Source organism: Nipponia nippon, unplaced genomic scaffold, assembly GCF_047370975.1.
Source record: "Nipponia nippon isolate SJK-2023a ecotype South Korea unplaced genomic scaffold, ASM4737097v1 scaffold_3, whole genome shotgun sequence".
NCBI classification, from domain to species: Eukaryota; Metazoa; Chordata; class Aves; order Pelecaniformes; family Threskiornithidae; genus Nipponia; species Nipponia nippon.
In genome coordinates, this window is record NW_028262347.1 from 76619581 (window position 1) to 76635868 (window position 16288).

The window sequence follows — 16288 nt, forward strand, 5'->3', positions numbered from 1 at the left end:
TTTAAGAGGTTAACAGATTTTATTGTTTTTCTAAAATATTTTACAATACAGAGACCCAAACCAGTAATTCCTGACAATTTTAGTAACCACCTTGTGGATGAACAATTATGTTGATAAGTTTTCCTTGACAGACACATAGATACATCCACTTTCTAAGCTTGCACATTTTGATTCATTGAAAATGATGACTAAATACAGCTATAAGCTCAAAAAGCAAACGATAAAGTCCAAGACTACCAACAGTGTTTTATAGTTACCTCAAAATAGATTTGTTAGCTTCATTACAGTGTAACTTCCTAACATAACATATCTACTTACCTGATACTTAGGGGTGGGGTTTTTTTAAACACAAATCTGCTGTAATTTTATAACCCAGTTTTAAATGTCACAAATGCATACTATTTGACATGATTACAGATGACTGAGCTGTAACTGCAAACAAATGTAGATTTTTACAGTGTTCTGCTACAATAATCCATGTAAGGACTAAAGCCAGTTTATATTTTGACCCAGAAATTTATCCACAAATACTGATTTTGAGTATGTTAGTGTATTTACTGTACTTCTGAAAATCTAATCACAGAATACTTTGTCTATGGTACAGTAATGAATATGGCAGGAAAGCAGATTTAAATATACCTATAATTTAAACTCTTAAAACAGTCTAAATCTTATTGACATCAAAAGGCTTGATAACTAATAGCCATGCTCTTTATATTTTGGAATATCAAATTATATGTACATATACACAACATAGATAGGCTCTTAATAAAAAGCATTTAGTCTATTTTACAGTCTTCTCTGTTCAAAAAATTAGTCTTTGCAGATTTAACATTTCAAATCACCCAAAAATCATTAGCAGTTTAAAGAAGATAATTTTTTTTTCCCTGCAAACGTGTGCTGGAAATAGCTACTGTTCTGGGGTTTATGCATAATTTATCTTTCTTTTGAGTGCCATTTAAGGTCTAGATGGAAAACTCTTAGTATAAGTGTCACACCACATAAGCAACATTCATAATAGAATCCCAACCCATGACGCCTGCAGGTGTATCTGCTACAAATAACCTTCTGTAACAGATATCTATTAAATACAGTATTTGTTTTACAACTTCAAGCCATGCTGACAACATAGAAAGATTACTACAACATGGAAAGAGTTTTCATTCAGTCAACTGCCAACTAAATCTCTGTCATAATTTAAGTATTAATTGATAAATCCAAGCATACAAAAAGGTGCTTACCTACAAAGCATTTAAATAAAAAAATACTGCATCTTTCAGACATCGCTAAGAACAAATAGAAAATTAACTATAATCTTTAAAATTCACGTTGCAAATTACTGAAGGTCACTTAAAATAACTGATTAAACAAAAGTGAGCGTAAGCCACATACCTAGGGTAGGATGAGGCACAAGCATAGGAAATGCAAAAATGTTTAGGAGTCACAATAACAGACCATGTGGTAAGAAAAAGCTTAAAAAGTATTTTTCCTATCATACTATTTTTTTCAGCCTAACCCCTTTCCTTTGCATTGTGCACAAGTTGTGAAAACAATGTCAAATTATTAGTTCAAACTTTTATCTTTAAATCACGGTGATTTCAGTATCGAGCTCTCGCCTCTTCATTAAAATATATACACTCTATACATCATTCAGCTTCCTCTCGCTTTAAATATATACTGTACAGACCCACAGAGCTTTTGTAACACTTCTGTATTAACTTTGTCCTTTGTCACTGGATTGGTTCTACGTAGTTTGCTGGGTATAAACCAACTTGTCCATTGTCCAGACGTCCTTTGCACCAACCCTGCTCGTCTTCATTCTCCATTTTAGTTAACTCATCCCCTGCAAAAAGAAGGAACATTGTTAACAAGCTGTAACCTTTTAAGTAACAACAGGAAGATAACATGGCAGTTACCTACATGTCTGCTTTTCTTCCCCTGCCCACCCCAGACCCCAGTAGAAAGCCGCCTCTTTGCTCTTCATGCTTTTGATACTAAGAATACCACTTAGAGATTTACATATGGGATTCAAGGCCCCCAATTTCAAGAAAATAGGAAGAAGCAAGCTACTTTGAAACTAAAACATTACATTGATGGCATCTCAAAAAGGTCATAGCATTTTTTTAAAGCACAATAAAGAATGCAAACTTTTCAAGTGATATACAGTGTTATTTCACTATAAGATCAAAGACTCCCTTATATCTAAAGGCTGTGAAGAGACAGAGATAGCTGTGGACAGTACAACTACCTCTAAACAAGCAGAATAATCCTACGCTTTTGGCCCTCAACAAAACGTCAGTGCAAGTGAAATAAATGTTTCATTAGGCTTACTGTAAATACATACTCTTCTAAGAGTTTGTGGAACATAAGGAGGAAAATGCTACAAACATTAAGACATGGCAGTAAAATTCTCTTGAATTATACTTGCAGCTTTTCAGTATACCACTACCAAGTTGTGATGCAGAAAGATTTAAAAGAATCTTATACCTTACACTTTGTTACATCTCTCTCTCTCTCTCTCTCTCTCCTTTCCTCATCTTTTTAAGAAATACAAGGATTGAGATTTAACTTTCCCTTTTATTGCTCTAGCTTTATACTGCAGGAAGCTGATGATGTTGCTCTAGAAAAAATAACTAAGAATTTGTTTGCTAACTTACACAGCAAAAGCTGAGACTGATTATCAATTCAGACTTTTATGAATTATAGCATAACCTTTATTTATGCACCTTAACATAACCTCATTTTGACTAACATCCACATCTAATCTTCTACATCCTCAGGAAATACGTTGGCATTAGAGAGTCCGCAGACTCCAAGATGCTGTATATGAGGAAATGAATGTCCACCTCAGCCAGGCAAAAAAGGCCAGACTAAGTAACAATTATTTCCTCATGTACAACTTATTTGTGTCAAATTATTTCCCTAGATAAAACTGATTTGTGTTTCATCTTAGTTAGCAATAGGAAATACATGCTGAAGATATTAACCACTTAATACAGCTCCAAATGGCTATAAATACACAGCCTTGGTATCATTTAGGAGAACAAAAACTAGCCTAGAGACTATCAAGTCTTTGGTAGAAATGGACAAGCTTCATATTAAATCTTCTCAGATATCTCTCTTCTATAGCTTATCTGTTAGCTAAAAAAGGTTAAAGCCTCATCTCCTCTAGTTTGTAAGTTTACCAGATAACTAATAACATTATGAACAAGTGTTTGGCACTAGGGACTGTACTTGGCTTATGCAGACGTCTTACAATTTTTTTCCACCATTTCTAGCGCTGCAGAATGAGAATGTACAATTTCAAGCTTTCCTGCCACTTCTATGATGTGTATTTTAATAAAGAGTGAAAACAATGACTATCAAAGCCACACTGCATTAACAGTAAGCCCCAATGCAGTTGCACTTGTATTAGCAGCTAGGACTTGGAAACTCAGTGATCTTGGAGGTCTATGAAAATATTACCACTTAAGTGTCATCTGCACAACAGTTACAACGAAAACAGCCTTTAACAACTGCGATAAAGATAGCATACACAGTAACACATTTTGACAACATTGCATCGTCTACATTTACTGTAGATATTTATTCTCAGCCATGGCAGAGACACAGTAGGGTGAGCTAGACATATGGTAAATGGTTGTGTCCCATCCTGTTACATGATTATAAAACCTCTCATAAGATATGAATAAACAAAGTTATTCTTCTGCTTTGGAAGTCTCCCACAGTTTGCCAAGAAAAGACAGATGTATAAAGTATTCCACTAACAAAAAGGAGCTTCATGTATTAAAGTACATTTAATGGACCCTATGCAGAGCATATATACTACAGCATGTACCTAGAAGTGATCACAAAAGCTTTGTAGGCAAATTCTTTGAATATCCAAGGAAGTCCCATCTGAGAATATCCGCATACATTTAAACAGATCCCTAAAATGCATTAATCCTCTGCTGACAGCTGCTTAGGAGTCTAGGCATAGTCTACATAGAAGCACAGGAGTGAGTACATTTTAAATTGGCTTCTGCATGACCTGGTGAATTTTTTTCCTTAGTCTTTTGTATGTCCAGTGTAAACCTAGTCACATCAGTACTTCGCCTAAAACCTAAGTAAGTTTGTAGCCATTTTATAATTCAGCTTCTGTGAGGGGATTCATAGTCTAGCCTGTGATCCCTTTCCTACGATTGATACAGTCACATAATTTGGTGTTAATACATACTTTAATGCTCTTTCTTCAAAGGTATTAAGCTATTTTTCAGTTAAGCCTACATACATCTCTTAGAGTTCATACTTCCTGTACTTCATTTCTACAGACCTCACACTGAGAACCACTTGGTTGAAATAGTTTAATGCAAGTCACACAGCTGGTACTAAAGCACAGAATGCCTAACTTTGTATTTAACCATTACATCTGGATGTATAAACATTGCATAGTTTTGCCACCGAAAGGCTCATTACTGTAAACCCTTGGAATGCCATCTTGTTGCCCGACAGGCACGATACATATATTTCAAGAGGATTAGCACACTTCCATCCCCTGCTGAGAAAAAAGGAGCAGTTAAAGTCTACAGAATGAAGAATAATTTTAGCTGCTGCGCATTCCAGAGAAAGTTCTAGATGTTTTGTTACTGCTGTCCTTCTGTCAGGGCACAATTCAGCAAAGTTAATGGACAAACAACCCATTCTTCCTCTCTGGAAGCCTACAATGCTTGTCTACAAAGAAGAGTCAGATGTGTTAGTTTCACTACTAAAAAAGGAGGATGGCGAGTGAAAGGTAGGAGCACCACCACCTAAGTTGTGGGGCTTTTTGGTTTAAAAGACACAGACTGCATTTAGAATATGACCTGGAAATACACTGTTCTGAGCACCACCTTTCTCCACACGCAGATGGAAGTCCAGCAGTTCACTGAGTAGCTACATCATTGACTTGTTTACTACATTAACTTTAAGCCGTAACATCCACCTAAGACCCACTGTTGGTGGTGTAGAAGTAGCATACTTCTTACGAACCCCAGCTGAAAGTGAAGTAGAACTAAAAGTTTTCTCAAACTTTCTTTCAACACTTGAATCCTGTTTTTCCTCTACAACGAAGTCAGTCATTACAGGAGAAGGGAACAAATCACAAGCAAATGGGCAAAGAGACAAGATCAATGAGATTGCCTATCTCATTTTCACAAGCTGAGGTTCGGTTTGCTTTTGCTAAACTACTCATGCAATCTTGTTCTGGAATTCCTGGTTGGTAAACTTTTCGTTTGCAATTATGGGCAAGACAATAGAACAATTGGCTGAAATGAGAGGTCGAAAGGCATGGGCAGGGTGTAGATTTCACCTTTCATCACTAGAGGGTGCTGCCTCCGGGTTGGCCAGATGATGAAAAACGAAGTCTCCTACTTAGGCGGCTAAGTGAGCTGCCCAGGCACTGGCTCAGCACACAACGGCTGGTAGAACTAGCCCAGACAAACTGGAGGCAGCAGCACCCATGGGGTGCAGCCATCGTACCCTTGTGCCAGCTCTGTATGTGTGGAAACATACCGTGGCATGGGTCTCTCCTGTCAGTTGCCTCTATTCTGTTCTCTCAACTCCTATAGCAGTGAGGTAAAAAAGGAACGGGGTTTATGGCTCAAGGGAAATACAACACCCTAAGAAGGGAGATGTACAGTAAGTGTACCCTAATATAATGCAAGACAAAAAAAACCCCAAAACACGGGTAAAGACAGTTACTCTGCTTAACATACACTGAACGGGGATGGAAAGAGAGAAGAAAAAATTATCTGTCCGTGGCTAAGTTTTCGACCTTAAAAAGTTAGCACTGTAGGAAGTTGGAGGCCAAAACCGGTTCCAGTTTAAACAGAAAAAATATCAGTTGATTAGATATTCTTTTAAGATTAGCTGCTGTAGCGTTTTCCTTTAAAAAACCAACTTTGTAGGGTTGGCATTTCTAGACAGCTAAAAGCAGCAGCTGTTACTGTCACAACTAAAAAAAGGAGGAGACAGGATTATCAGTTCTGCAGCTCATTTTGTTTAACACAAGATGCTAAGAAAGAGATATCCTAAACAGATGCATCCCAACACATTCCAAACAGGGGATACTAAGAAGCGCTATCAGGAGTGGTGAGGGTTAGATAGGATCCTGTAAGTGGAGTTGTACATTCAGGGAAACAGGTGACTTCAGAAAATGAAATCTGAAGAGAAAAACTCCCCCCCCCCTTTTCTCCTTTTGATAAATATTTTAAGTGAATGTTGTAAACTTACCAGCTTTAAAGCTGAGTTCATCTTGCTCTTGGCCCTCATAGTCATAGAGTGCACGTACTCTCACCTCCATTGCAGGAGAGGTATCTTCATCAAATGGATTGGTGTCTCCATTTGCATCAGTGGAAGAGAAAGGATTGTTGGACTCTTCATCAGACCAATCTGTAGGGTAGCTTTGGTTTTTTTCATAGCTGCTAACACTGAAAACAATTTTTGAATTATTCTTTTCTGGTCTTAAAATAGGAGACTAGAAATACCACTAAGATATCAGTTCCCCTAATTAAGCTTAAACTCCACTCTAAGGCCCAGTTTTGAAACTTTATTTCTGGTATCTTCTCACCTATGTTTAGCTGACAATGCCTCATTCAAAAAAAAAAAAAAGAGCATTCTTGCAATACATTTACAAAGTTAGAACAGGGAAAAAGAAAAAAAGATATCAAAGACAGCCTCCCCACAAACTCCAAAACCTTCTCTATCAAGAAATCTATATAATCCACGAGACTATTTACTCTAGAAAAGCAAGAGGTATGCAGGTAGATGAGAGGAATTATCTGGTTTAGGATAAGACATTTAAATTGCTTTGCAGAACCTTCCTCCCAAATCTCTATGCACCTCTACAATAGCTTTCAACACTTTTTGTATGTTGCAATCCACCAATAAAGAAACTTCATTATACTGCAACAACTTGATCATTTAAAGAAAAGTTCACTGTTGAGCATGCACATGCCATTTAAGAGAGTGGTATGACATCCTTAGTGTGCATACTGAAGTAACAGGCAGCTGCTTGGGAAGGTCCTAAATAAAAAGAAAGCAATCATAAACGCAGATTTATCCAGCGAGAACACACAGAGCAGTGAAGCTCCAGAAGCAGTTTCACTAGAAAAATCCATCAGTTTTAGCATTTTATAGGACTGGTAAAGGAAGGAAAAAAGCAACAGCAGTTTTTTAGCAACTGCCAATAACCCCAGTAGTTTCAAACCAAAGATCAAGGCAACAGATATGGCATCTGTTAGGAAAGACAAGTTAGGTTACAGTGTTGCTTACATAACCACTTAAAAGGCCTTCATGCACTGACCGGCATAGTGTTATAGAAACCAAAAATAGAAAACCCTGGATAGAGAAAGTGCAAGTGTGAAAACAATTAAAAAACAACATTTCACCAACTTTTTGATCTTATTGTCCTCCTTTTCACTGACAGTACTCCCAGTATCTTCTTCATCTTCAAAGGGATTGTAACTTGATTGTACTGACTGCACTGTGTTACTCTGGACACTAAGACTGCTAATTTGGAAAAGAAAGAGCATTATGGTGACCCTATCTGTTTCAGATTAGAACACTGTCATCGGTGTCCCACTAAGCAGTTTCTTAGCAGACCCCTTCTCCAGCCAAAAAAACCAACCAAACAAAAACCCAAACATCTATCAAGTGTAGCATCAGACCCAAGAAAGTTCGGAAAGCCTCACATACGATACATTCCTTCAGAATTAGCATATCCTTCATGGACCATAATATCTTTTTCTTACTGCCTGCAATAAAAGGCAGTGTGATTTTTCTAGCCAGTTTCATTCCTTTCTATAGCAGCTGGTGTTAACAGTTTTGTATTAATCACATCCAGAATTCCGAAGGGACTAAACATTTTGCAAGCTAAGATTTCAAAATATTATTGTCATTTCTAGGGATGGGAAGATAGCAACAGACTAACTACCAGATTAGCTACAGAAAGTTCAGTTTCTCATGAAGTTTGGTTTCTTTTAATACCCAATGGAAAGAAAACTGAAAAATGGAGAATAATTCCCAAAATATTTTGTGAGCTGCAGAAACACATCACTAAAAATGCTCACAAATAATTAACATTTGGTTGGATAGTGACTTTTTGATCCCGTAGAGCTTAGTGTACTTGAAGATAACAATCCTGTTCAGTTAGTCTTTTTAGGCATGAAAAAGAATACCTGCTATGTTTGTTAGGCTGTGAAACTTGATCTCCTGTCTGATTAATACCAGTCAGAGTCACTCCATCAGAAGCCTTCTTCTTTTCTCTTCTACTGAGAGTGCGATTCAGATCTGCAGACCACTCCTATGAATGAATCAAAAATGTGATTGAGAAATTTAATTGAACAAGTAATTATCATATTTAACTTTCAGACTGAATTATGGAACATAATAATACAAATAATTATTAAAGAGATAAGTTACTCTAAGTGTTTCAGTTATAGTTCCCATCTAGTTCCCACCCTAGCAAAGCAAACAGCTATCTGTGCTACTCGCAAAATCCCAAGGTTACCTGCACTTCCCTGCTTAGTATTCTGAACACCTTGAAAAGACTTAAAATACCAGACATCTGGCAGACAACTGGAGAAATCAAAGGAGTTGGCCAGTGCAGCTTTTTAAAAGTTGTACTGAGAGGGCTCACTGTTTCAAATAATGCCAAGACATCTGGCTTTAAAAGGCAAACCTTACATTTAATTTAAAAAGGTATTATAGTCTAATTTAAGACAGGGCTTACTTCTCAAGAAGTGCTCCAAGAATGACCTATGAGGAAGCTCATTTTTAGCTCATTGTACATCACTTCTGTCCCTAAGATCTGAGCCCTTACAGTACATCACTCTAGGTTTAGTGAAATTTACTGTCCTTAAAAGCCATCCATAAGAGTTAAGGCTCAAATCAACACAACTGTTGGCAAGACTCACGATGCCATTTGTAAAGTATCCCCTCCTTGATGTTTTGAACCATTCGGATGTTGCAGAAGACAGACAGGCAGGCATGGGGAGACCTAAACACAACTTCTACCTATCAAGGCAAACTAAGCTGCACGCTGATATACAGCAGGAAACAGAGAGCAAACTGGATGCAACCAAATATCCTGTGCTGAGGCATGTTTCATCTCAGAAGCCCTAAAGGTAAAAAAAGTCAGGAGATAGTCTGCTGTACAAAAGACAGCATTCGAGAAGTATTTAACAGGAAACCAGAGATTTTGCGAGTTGCTGTTACTACTGGTTTACACACATAGCACAGTCAGTCTTAAGTGATTTCTGGCCAATTTTTCAGAGATACCTCATTATTTTAACTTTGTACAAATACATATTGGATTTCTGAGTTGCCATAGTTTAAATACCACTGACCTAAGCATATTTGCAGTTTATAATGCAATTTCATATTCATTTGATCATGACTTTTTTTTTTTACTTACGTCATCCTTGTAGCATGTAAATGAGAAAAAGCTTGATTAGAAAAACAGTAACAACAGTATTTAATCTGTTAATTATAACGCTTATGAAAAAGGATGACAATTTCCCCACACAGAAGTAACTGTAGTTCAGTGTTTCAGGCAAAGAAATTCTGCAGTACTATTATGAGTTTTTTTCCTCAAACCTAATCTGAAGTTACTCAATATTTTAAAAACAAGTGATATTTTCCATTAGGGCTAATAAGGGAACAGTGAACACTCCAGAGTTGATGCTTCCACTCTGTTGATTTAACGCCTAGAAATTATTTCAACTAAACCCATGATTCTGGTCAGACAAACTCATCCCAGTTCCAGCTATTTGATACTCTGGTACTATGATCTGCACTGATACATTTTGGTACTTGTTTCTTGTAGGCTATGTTAGCAGAACACTACTTAAAAAAGAAATCCTTTCTTTGGAAGATGGCATTCAGCAGTAAAATTATCAACTGGTTAAAAGTGGAACTTTTTAAAATGTAACAGTATTGAAAAAACTAGTTAAGACTTATAACACCGATTTTCAGGACTGATTGAAGTATTTAGTTCAAACTTTTTCAGTCTTTGCTGCTTACACTATAATTACCTGCTAACAGCAAGGAGATTCAAATTGAAGTCTGACACCAAAGCGGGGAAGTAAAACATGTATGATAACATACACAGGTGTCAGAGGTGTGTCAGTCAAACCATGGCTTACTAATGACTTCAGTAATGACTTTAGCTTAAAAAAAAAAAAATCACTATATGAGTTTTCTGGTTTACCCCTTTCATCTTTAATTAGGTGCCTGATATAATCACCTCCAAAAGTTGGGGGATGAGGAGAGCCCAACGGAAATCAAGAAAGAAAACTACTATGACTTGTAAAAACAAAAAAAAATTCACTGCTGGAAGCCTGAATTTAAGAGTTACACCAGAAAGGAATATGACAAAAAGCAAAGAGGAAAAAACAGACAAACAAGCCTGGGTTTTAAGTACTCTGACCTTACCTCAAACTGAGGCCAATTCATTGACATCCCTGGACCTTGATTAGCTCTAAACCACCGCAAGTCTTCAACAGCATCTGCTGTTTTGATATTCTGTTCCAGTTCACGATAGATATTTTTGTAACTGTAAAACAAATTTGTCTTCAAATTTAGTATAGCATTTAGAAATGTGGCAAATCCCCTAGTCAGATTTAAAAAAAAAGACTGTTTCAAAGTTCACAATATTATTGAAAAAATTTACAGCAAGACAGACTTAAAAACTCTATGACAGACCTATTAACTGCCTGTAAAAAAGGAAGAGTAGTCCAACAAGTAAGCTTGCTGAAAGTCCACAAAAACATAAAAAATCCTTATTTGCCAGATTTTAGAATTATGACTCTTGTGTAACTTAATTGGCTGTTGTTAAATGTAGGAGTTACATAGGAATGTATTTAAATTACTGAATGCCAATCTTGAAATTTCTTGAATTTAAAAGCTTGTCTACAAGACAGTAGAAACCATTTTTGTGATAAATCCATAGCATTCTATGAAAACTCCTGTCTTAATCCAATGAGAATTATAAGTCATTATAAAAATAAAAATATCAAACCTGAAGCAGAGTTAAATGGGTTAAACATTTTCCTATGCAGTTATAATATCTGCTAACTGTTTTTATTGTTCTGGGTACTCTCCAATTTTACTAACTGTACTATTTATACAAAATATCAAACACTATAAAAAAAGAACCTTACTACTTTTACTTATCTCTTAGTCTAATTGTTTTCCATTAAAGTTGAGTTCTCGTAAGTATAAAGTATTTTACAGAATAGAAGTCATGTTGCAGATACAACTTTGATCCCCCGCTCCTAGACCATGCACATGATGTATTCACTCTACAGACTGTGACTGTAAATACAATTGTTTTATACAAAAAACCTAATATGGTTCAATATGGAACTCGGAGTATAAAGAGGTCTTAACACAACAGCCACAAGGCTTAAAATAAGAGATGCAGAACTGCCAGTCTGTATTCAAGCTAGAGAGAGTTTTGGAAACTCCTTCCAGACCAAGTCACACAAAATTTAGAATTAGAATTCATTAGTGCTACATTGTCAAGGAGTCAAACTTTCCCAAAATATACTTCCAAATTTCTCAATTTCTATATATTACTTGACTGCTTTAACATGTATGCAGTGTGGGTTTTTTTCTACATCAGTGGTTCTTTGAATGTATTTAAGCAACAGAAAGGCACGTGCTTTGAGAAAGGGAATAAATCATTTTGAATGATACACTAGCCATCAGTTAAATGAACAATACGCTGGAGGTCTACGTCTGAGAAAACAGGACAGGGCTATTTTCTGGACTGTGCTCTTCAGCATTATTAGTCTTAAAAAAGTTAAAAATCAGACTTCCTTTTGAGGGTTTATTCTACACTTTTTATCTCTGTGTATTCGAAGCGGCACAGATAAGGAAATAGATAAACAGTTACAGTTGCTTTATCCCTAGTTTTATCCTAACAGTTCTTTTCTTTGCACCTTATTAACATACCATAAGACACCACTCCAGGACCTCCTAAGGAAATCATTGCCTCTCCACTTGGTCATCTTGTGTAGTCTTCTCCCAACCTTGCCCCTTAAATCAACTATTTCTCATATATTTCTGTTCTGTAGTTTTTTTCAACCTAATTAAACTGAATTCAATTGGGCAGCAATCCTGGCTATCTAGCTACTCGGAGATTAAAAAGAATCTGTCTTGCACAGCTGTTCCATAAGAACTTTGAAGCAACCCAAAATTATAATGATGCTAAAATAAGTGATCTTGCCTTTACCTATTGCTTGCTCTGTATTTGTTCTTGCCCCTACGTCATCCCTTCGCTTATGCCGGCACTAACATTCGTGTGACTGCATAGCAAGTCAGTTTGGAATACTGATCAGGGTTAAAACCAAACTAGATTCTTCCTGCCCTAGGTTACCTTGATCAGCTCCTTAATTCCACTGGTTGGACTACCGTAAGACTTTTGTCACTAGAAGAAGCAACAGAAACGAAGAGACAGCCAGGAGCACACTTTTCTACTTTTAACTGAAGCGCCAACCAGAGTGCACACAAAACTCTGCTGTTTTAAGTGAGATGTAAAATTCCACTAGTGGTACAGCATTTGCTGCAAGTATACCAGTGTCTGTCTTCTCAAATGCAAGAGAAGAAAAACACATTATAACCACTGCCTTGCTGATATACTGAAGTAGCTTCGTATCAACATGGCCTGTAGTAGTCGATGACATGCTACACGATCTGACAAAATAAGCTGCATGAGCTCTGGTTTGAGTTCCCTAGCAGAAGTTTAGATTTCTTGGAATGTAGTGAGGAGAGTCCAGGCAGAAAGAACAAAGTACAAGACATGCGTTATACATACCGCAGTATAAAGATCAGACTTTGAAATTGATAGAGACAAGAGTTCAGCAATGGGCAACCAATAGATCTTTAACATTTATCCTCTAGTTAAGGTAATTCCTTTATACTGAACTCAAATATTTTAACAATAAATGTGTTTATGCCACAAAGTTCATGCTGTCTTACACTAATAAATTCTGGTTTGTTCTCCAAGAAACATGCAAGACATATTACACCAAACCCCTCCTTTCCCAATCTTTGGTCCAGCATTTTTTGATTCTAAGCTCTGCATCCTTTTTAATTGGCACACATTTGATTATAAAAATACAACAAAAATGAGAGTTTCTTGGTTCATTTAACACTGTGTTAAATAAAACTAGCAAATGTTAGGGATAGATGCTAATCTGTTCTTAGACAAAACAAAGAATTAAGCTTTCACTTACACTTTGAACAAATTGAAGCAACACATCAGAAACAAATCAGATTCCAAACTCTGATCTACTTGAAGTATGGATTATTTTTCACTGAAAAGTATTAAGCATTAATTTTGAAGTCTTACACAGTTTTACCTTGCAACATTAGACAAGTCAAGGTGTTTTTGAACTTCCAGTAATACTTCTCGAAAGAAACGTAAGCGTTTTTCCTCAAACTGCTGACACTGTTCAAATACCTGCTCCATGTTTTCCATATATTGAGGAGTGGCATTATCTAATTCTTTCAGTGATTTTTCATACTTTTCTTTTGTCTGGGGGTGGAAAAACAAACCGTTAGCAATATATTTTATTACTACCCTACATAACAGACTTATCGATGTAGTAATGGCCAAGATTTAGACCAGAAGTTCCCAAACTTCATTCTCTTTTCATGAGCACTGTACCTATGTCAGGTTACGATGAGTTACCTAACAAAACTGCAGAACAGTTACAATAAAGCTCTAAGCTTCTTCTCTGGCTTTTTAAGAGAAACCATGACAAATGTTCATGTAAACTAAAGATAAAAGCCAAAGGAGCCACAGAGTAAATCAGAGCAGGCAGTCTTTCAAGTTACAGGTCTCTTTAAAGATCTCCAAATAATTTCAAAGTGTTGTCTTTTCTCCTTCAGAAATTTACATAGCCTGCTGTGAGGTATTACCAAAAAACCAAACATTGTATACATCCCCGTGAACATAAATTGCCTATGCTGTGAGCTCAGTTAACAGATAGAACCTCAGGCTCTACACTAATCTACAGAAGTAGCCCACAGACAGGAATTAAAAGATCCCACCCAATGTAACATCAGCCTTCCAGAACACAGAACAGAATTCTCGAAGGGAAAAGATGTCTTTGAAGAAAGTCACACAAGAAAAGCCTCTTGGTAGCAGCCCGCCAAAGAGATAAATCGAATTGAGCAATAGAATGGTATTTCCAAAAGTGTATTTACTTTCATTTAAATGGATTATATCAGCTTACTTTCTTAAAAAAAAAATGCATTCTGCAGTCAAGAATAACTACAAGTTTAGATGTTGTCAGCAAGTTTTAAGTGCCTATCTCACAGCCTCTCAAGTGAAATAACTCAACCCTCACTACTAAATGAGTAGAAGTCTGTCCTAGAAGTTCGCTGTCTTATTCTGCTTTGTTCCCTGCTGAAAGTACTCATGTGAAACAGAGGCAATACATTATTCATTCTTCACAGAAGAACTTGGCAATAACATATGCTTTGGAGAAAACTCTAAATTTCAGTATAGGACCGTAACTGGAAGTGAGGTGCCCTGCAGTCCATGGCACATTCAGGAAGGAAAAAAAGCTTAAATATGCACAAGCTATAGGTTAAAAAGACTGCATACAAACAGTATGTTAGCATACAGTATTACCTTTAGTACATCTTGTTTGCTTCTCTCCACTTTGTCTTGTAATTTCTTAAGTTGTTCAGGATTTAGTGCTGGATCAGCTTTGCTGTTTGTTTCTCTGGATATAGCCAGTTTCTCCTCTTTGCAGGCCGCATGGTATGCTTTCTTTGCAGCTTCCACCTACAAAGTAGATTTGAATATTTGCATCTGGGATAGTTTACACAACAACCATCAACTGAATTTTTTAGCCTTATAATAATGTTGCAATGAAGAAAGTGTCAGGTTTTGTTTCAGGATGTTTTTTTTGTTGTTTTTTTGTGGTTTTTTTTTGTTTTTCATTTAGGCCAAGAAGTGACCACTACACAAGAATCAACATAAGGAAATTATTGTAGTACTTATGAATCAGCATTCTCTCACCATACAAGAAATGTCACTTATACAGCTTAGAGAAGTGTGGAACAGACTCAAGAAAAGGTTTACAGAAAGTCCTCAATAGAACATTTTTTCCTCATGCTCATGTCCTCCTGCTCCCCTTCTTCTACAAACCTGTTATTTAAGAATAATGTTACATGACAGGGGAATAAACCCACAAACACTTTTCCCCTGCTTATTTCTTTGAGCAATTCGTAACTTTCAAATGCATGAAATCAGATACTGTTAAAATGACAGCTTAAATTCCACTTTTCCCAGATTTTCACTGAAGTCACGAAGATTAGGAGAGACCAAGAGAAAATACTTATTTTCAGAAAAGGACAGAAAGGAGGAGATCTTTTTGAGAAAGGAGGGTCCAGCAGAGAGAATAGGGAGTTTACTCCCTTATAGAGATTTAAGACATTAATATATTGTAACACAGGATATCTAATACATAATCTACTGCTGTACCTCTTTCAGCTTTTTTGCCCAGGGTTTCTGAGCTTTCCTAAATCCATCTTCTGCTTCTTTGGTTTCCTTAAATCCTCCCATCATTTGCTTATGAAAGGCTTCCTTCTGCCAGTTCTTGATTTTTTCAAAGTCTTCATTCATCAGTGAACCTTTTACTTCTAGATGTAGTTCACTCACTTTTTCAGCTTCTGACATAAAAGCACACCAAGCCCTTTCTACTGTTCCATACTGTGGGCCTAAACACAACAGAAAGTGTCATTCTCAGTAACCATCACCCACATGGAACTTATATTCCCAAGAAACTACCTGAAGCTATTGACTTATATTCACTTGTAAACACCAATATCGACGCAAACCTGGAAAAGGGAACAGTTTCTTTTCAGATAAATTTAGAATGTTACAAATTTTTACAGCAGAAGAAATTATATTCATTTAGTCTGGCCTCCTTCTCCCTCTACCATGATTCTCAGTATTCCACCTATTGGCTCCTCTTTGAACTGCCTTCAATTTCTCAACGTACTTTTTGAAGCATGGATAACCAGGAAAAAGACAAATTATTTCAGAATATATTAAAATGGTATCAGATTAGCCTTCCACTAGAGCAATGCCTAGCTCTTTTGTTACTAGTCTTTTCCCCCACAACCACTGCCCCCTTATTATTCAGATACACTTTTCAAACTGTATTCTATACCATTAGTTACCTAGAAACAGCCAGTTCTCTAGAACTGAATCTATTTGCATACCTCAACACTGAAGGCAAGATTC

General features: G+C 36.6%; 1 protein-coding gene across 3 annotated transcripts in view; it reads right to left on the minus strand.

Annotated features, from left to right (window-relative positions):
* PACSIN2 (protein kinase C and casein kinase substrate in neurons 2) overlaps positions 1-16288 on the minus strand; it is a 62435-nt gene continuing 46147 nt past the window's right edge. The window contains exons 4-11 of one of the 3 annotated variants that reach the window (XM_087766510.1): positions 15524-15759; positions 14666-14821; positions 13386-13561; positions 10453-10573; positions 8196-8320; positions 7411-7524; positions 6250-6446; positions 1-1843 (exon numbers count right to left, since the gene is read on the minus strand). In XM_087766510.1, the coding sequence (XP_087622636.1) occupies positions 1731-1843; positions 6250-6446; positions 7411-7524; positions 8196-8320; positions 10453-10573; positions 13386-13561; positions 14666-14821; positions 15524-15759 (1238 nt within the window). In that variant the 3' untranslated portion in view covers positions 1-1730. Of the gene's footprint in view, positions 1844-6249; positions 6447-7410; positions 7528-8195; positions 8321-10452; positions 10574-13385; positions 13562-14665; positions 14822-15523; positions 15760-16288 lie in introns of all 3 variants that reach the window. The other 2 variants (XM_087766508.1, XM_087766511.1) reach the window with 2 other exon arrangements.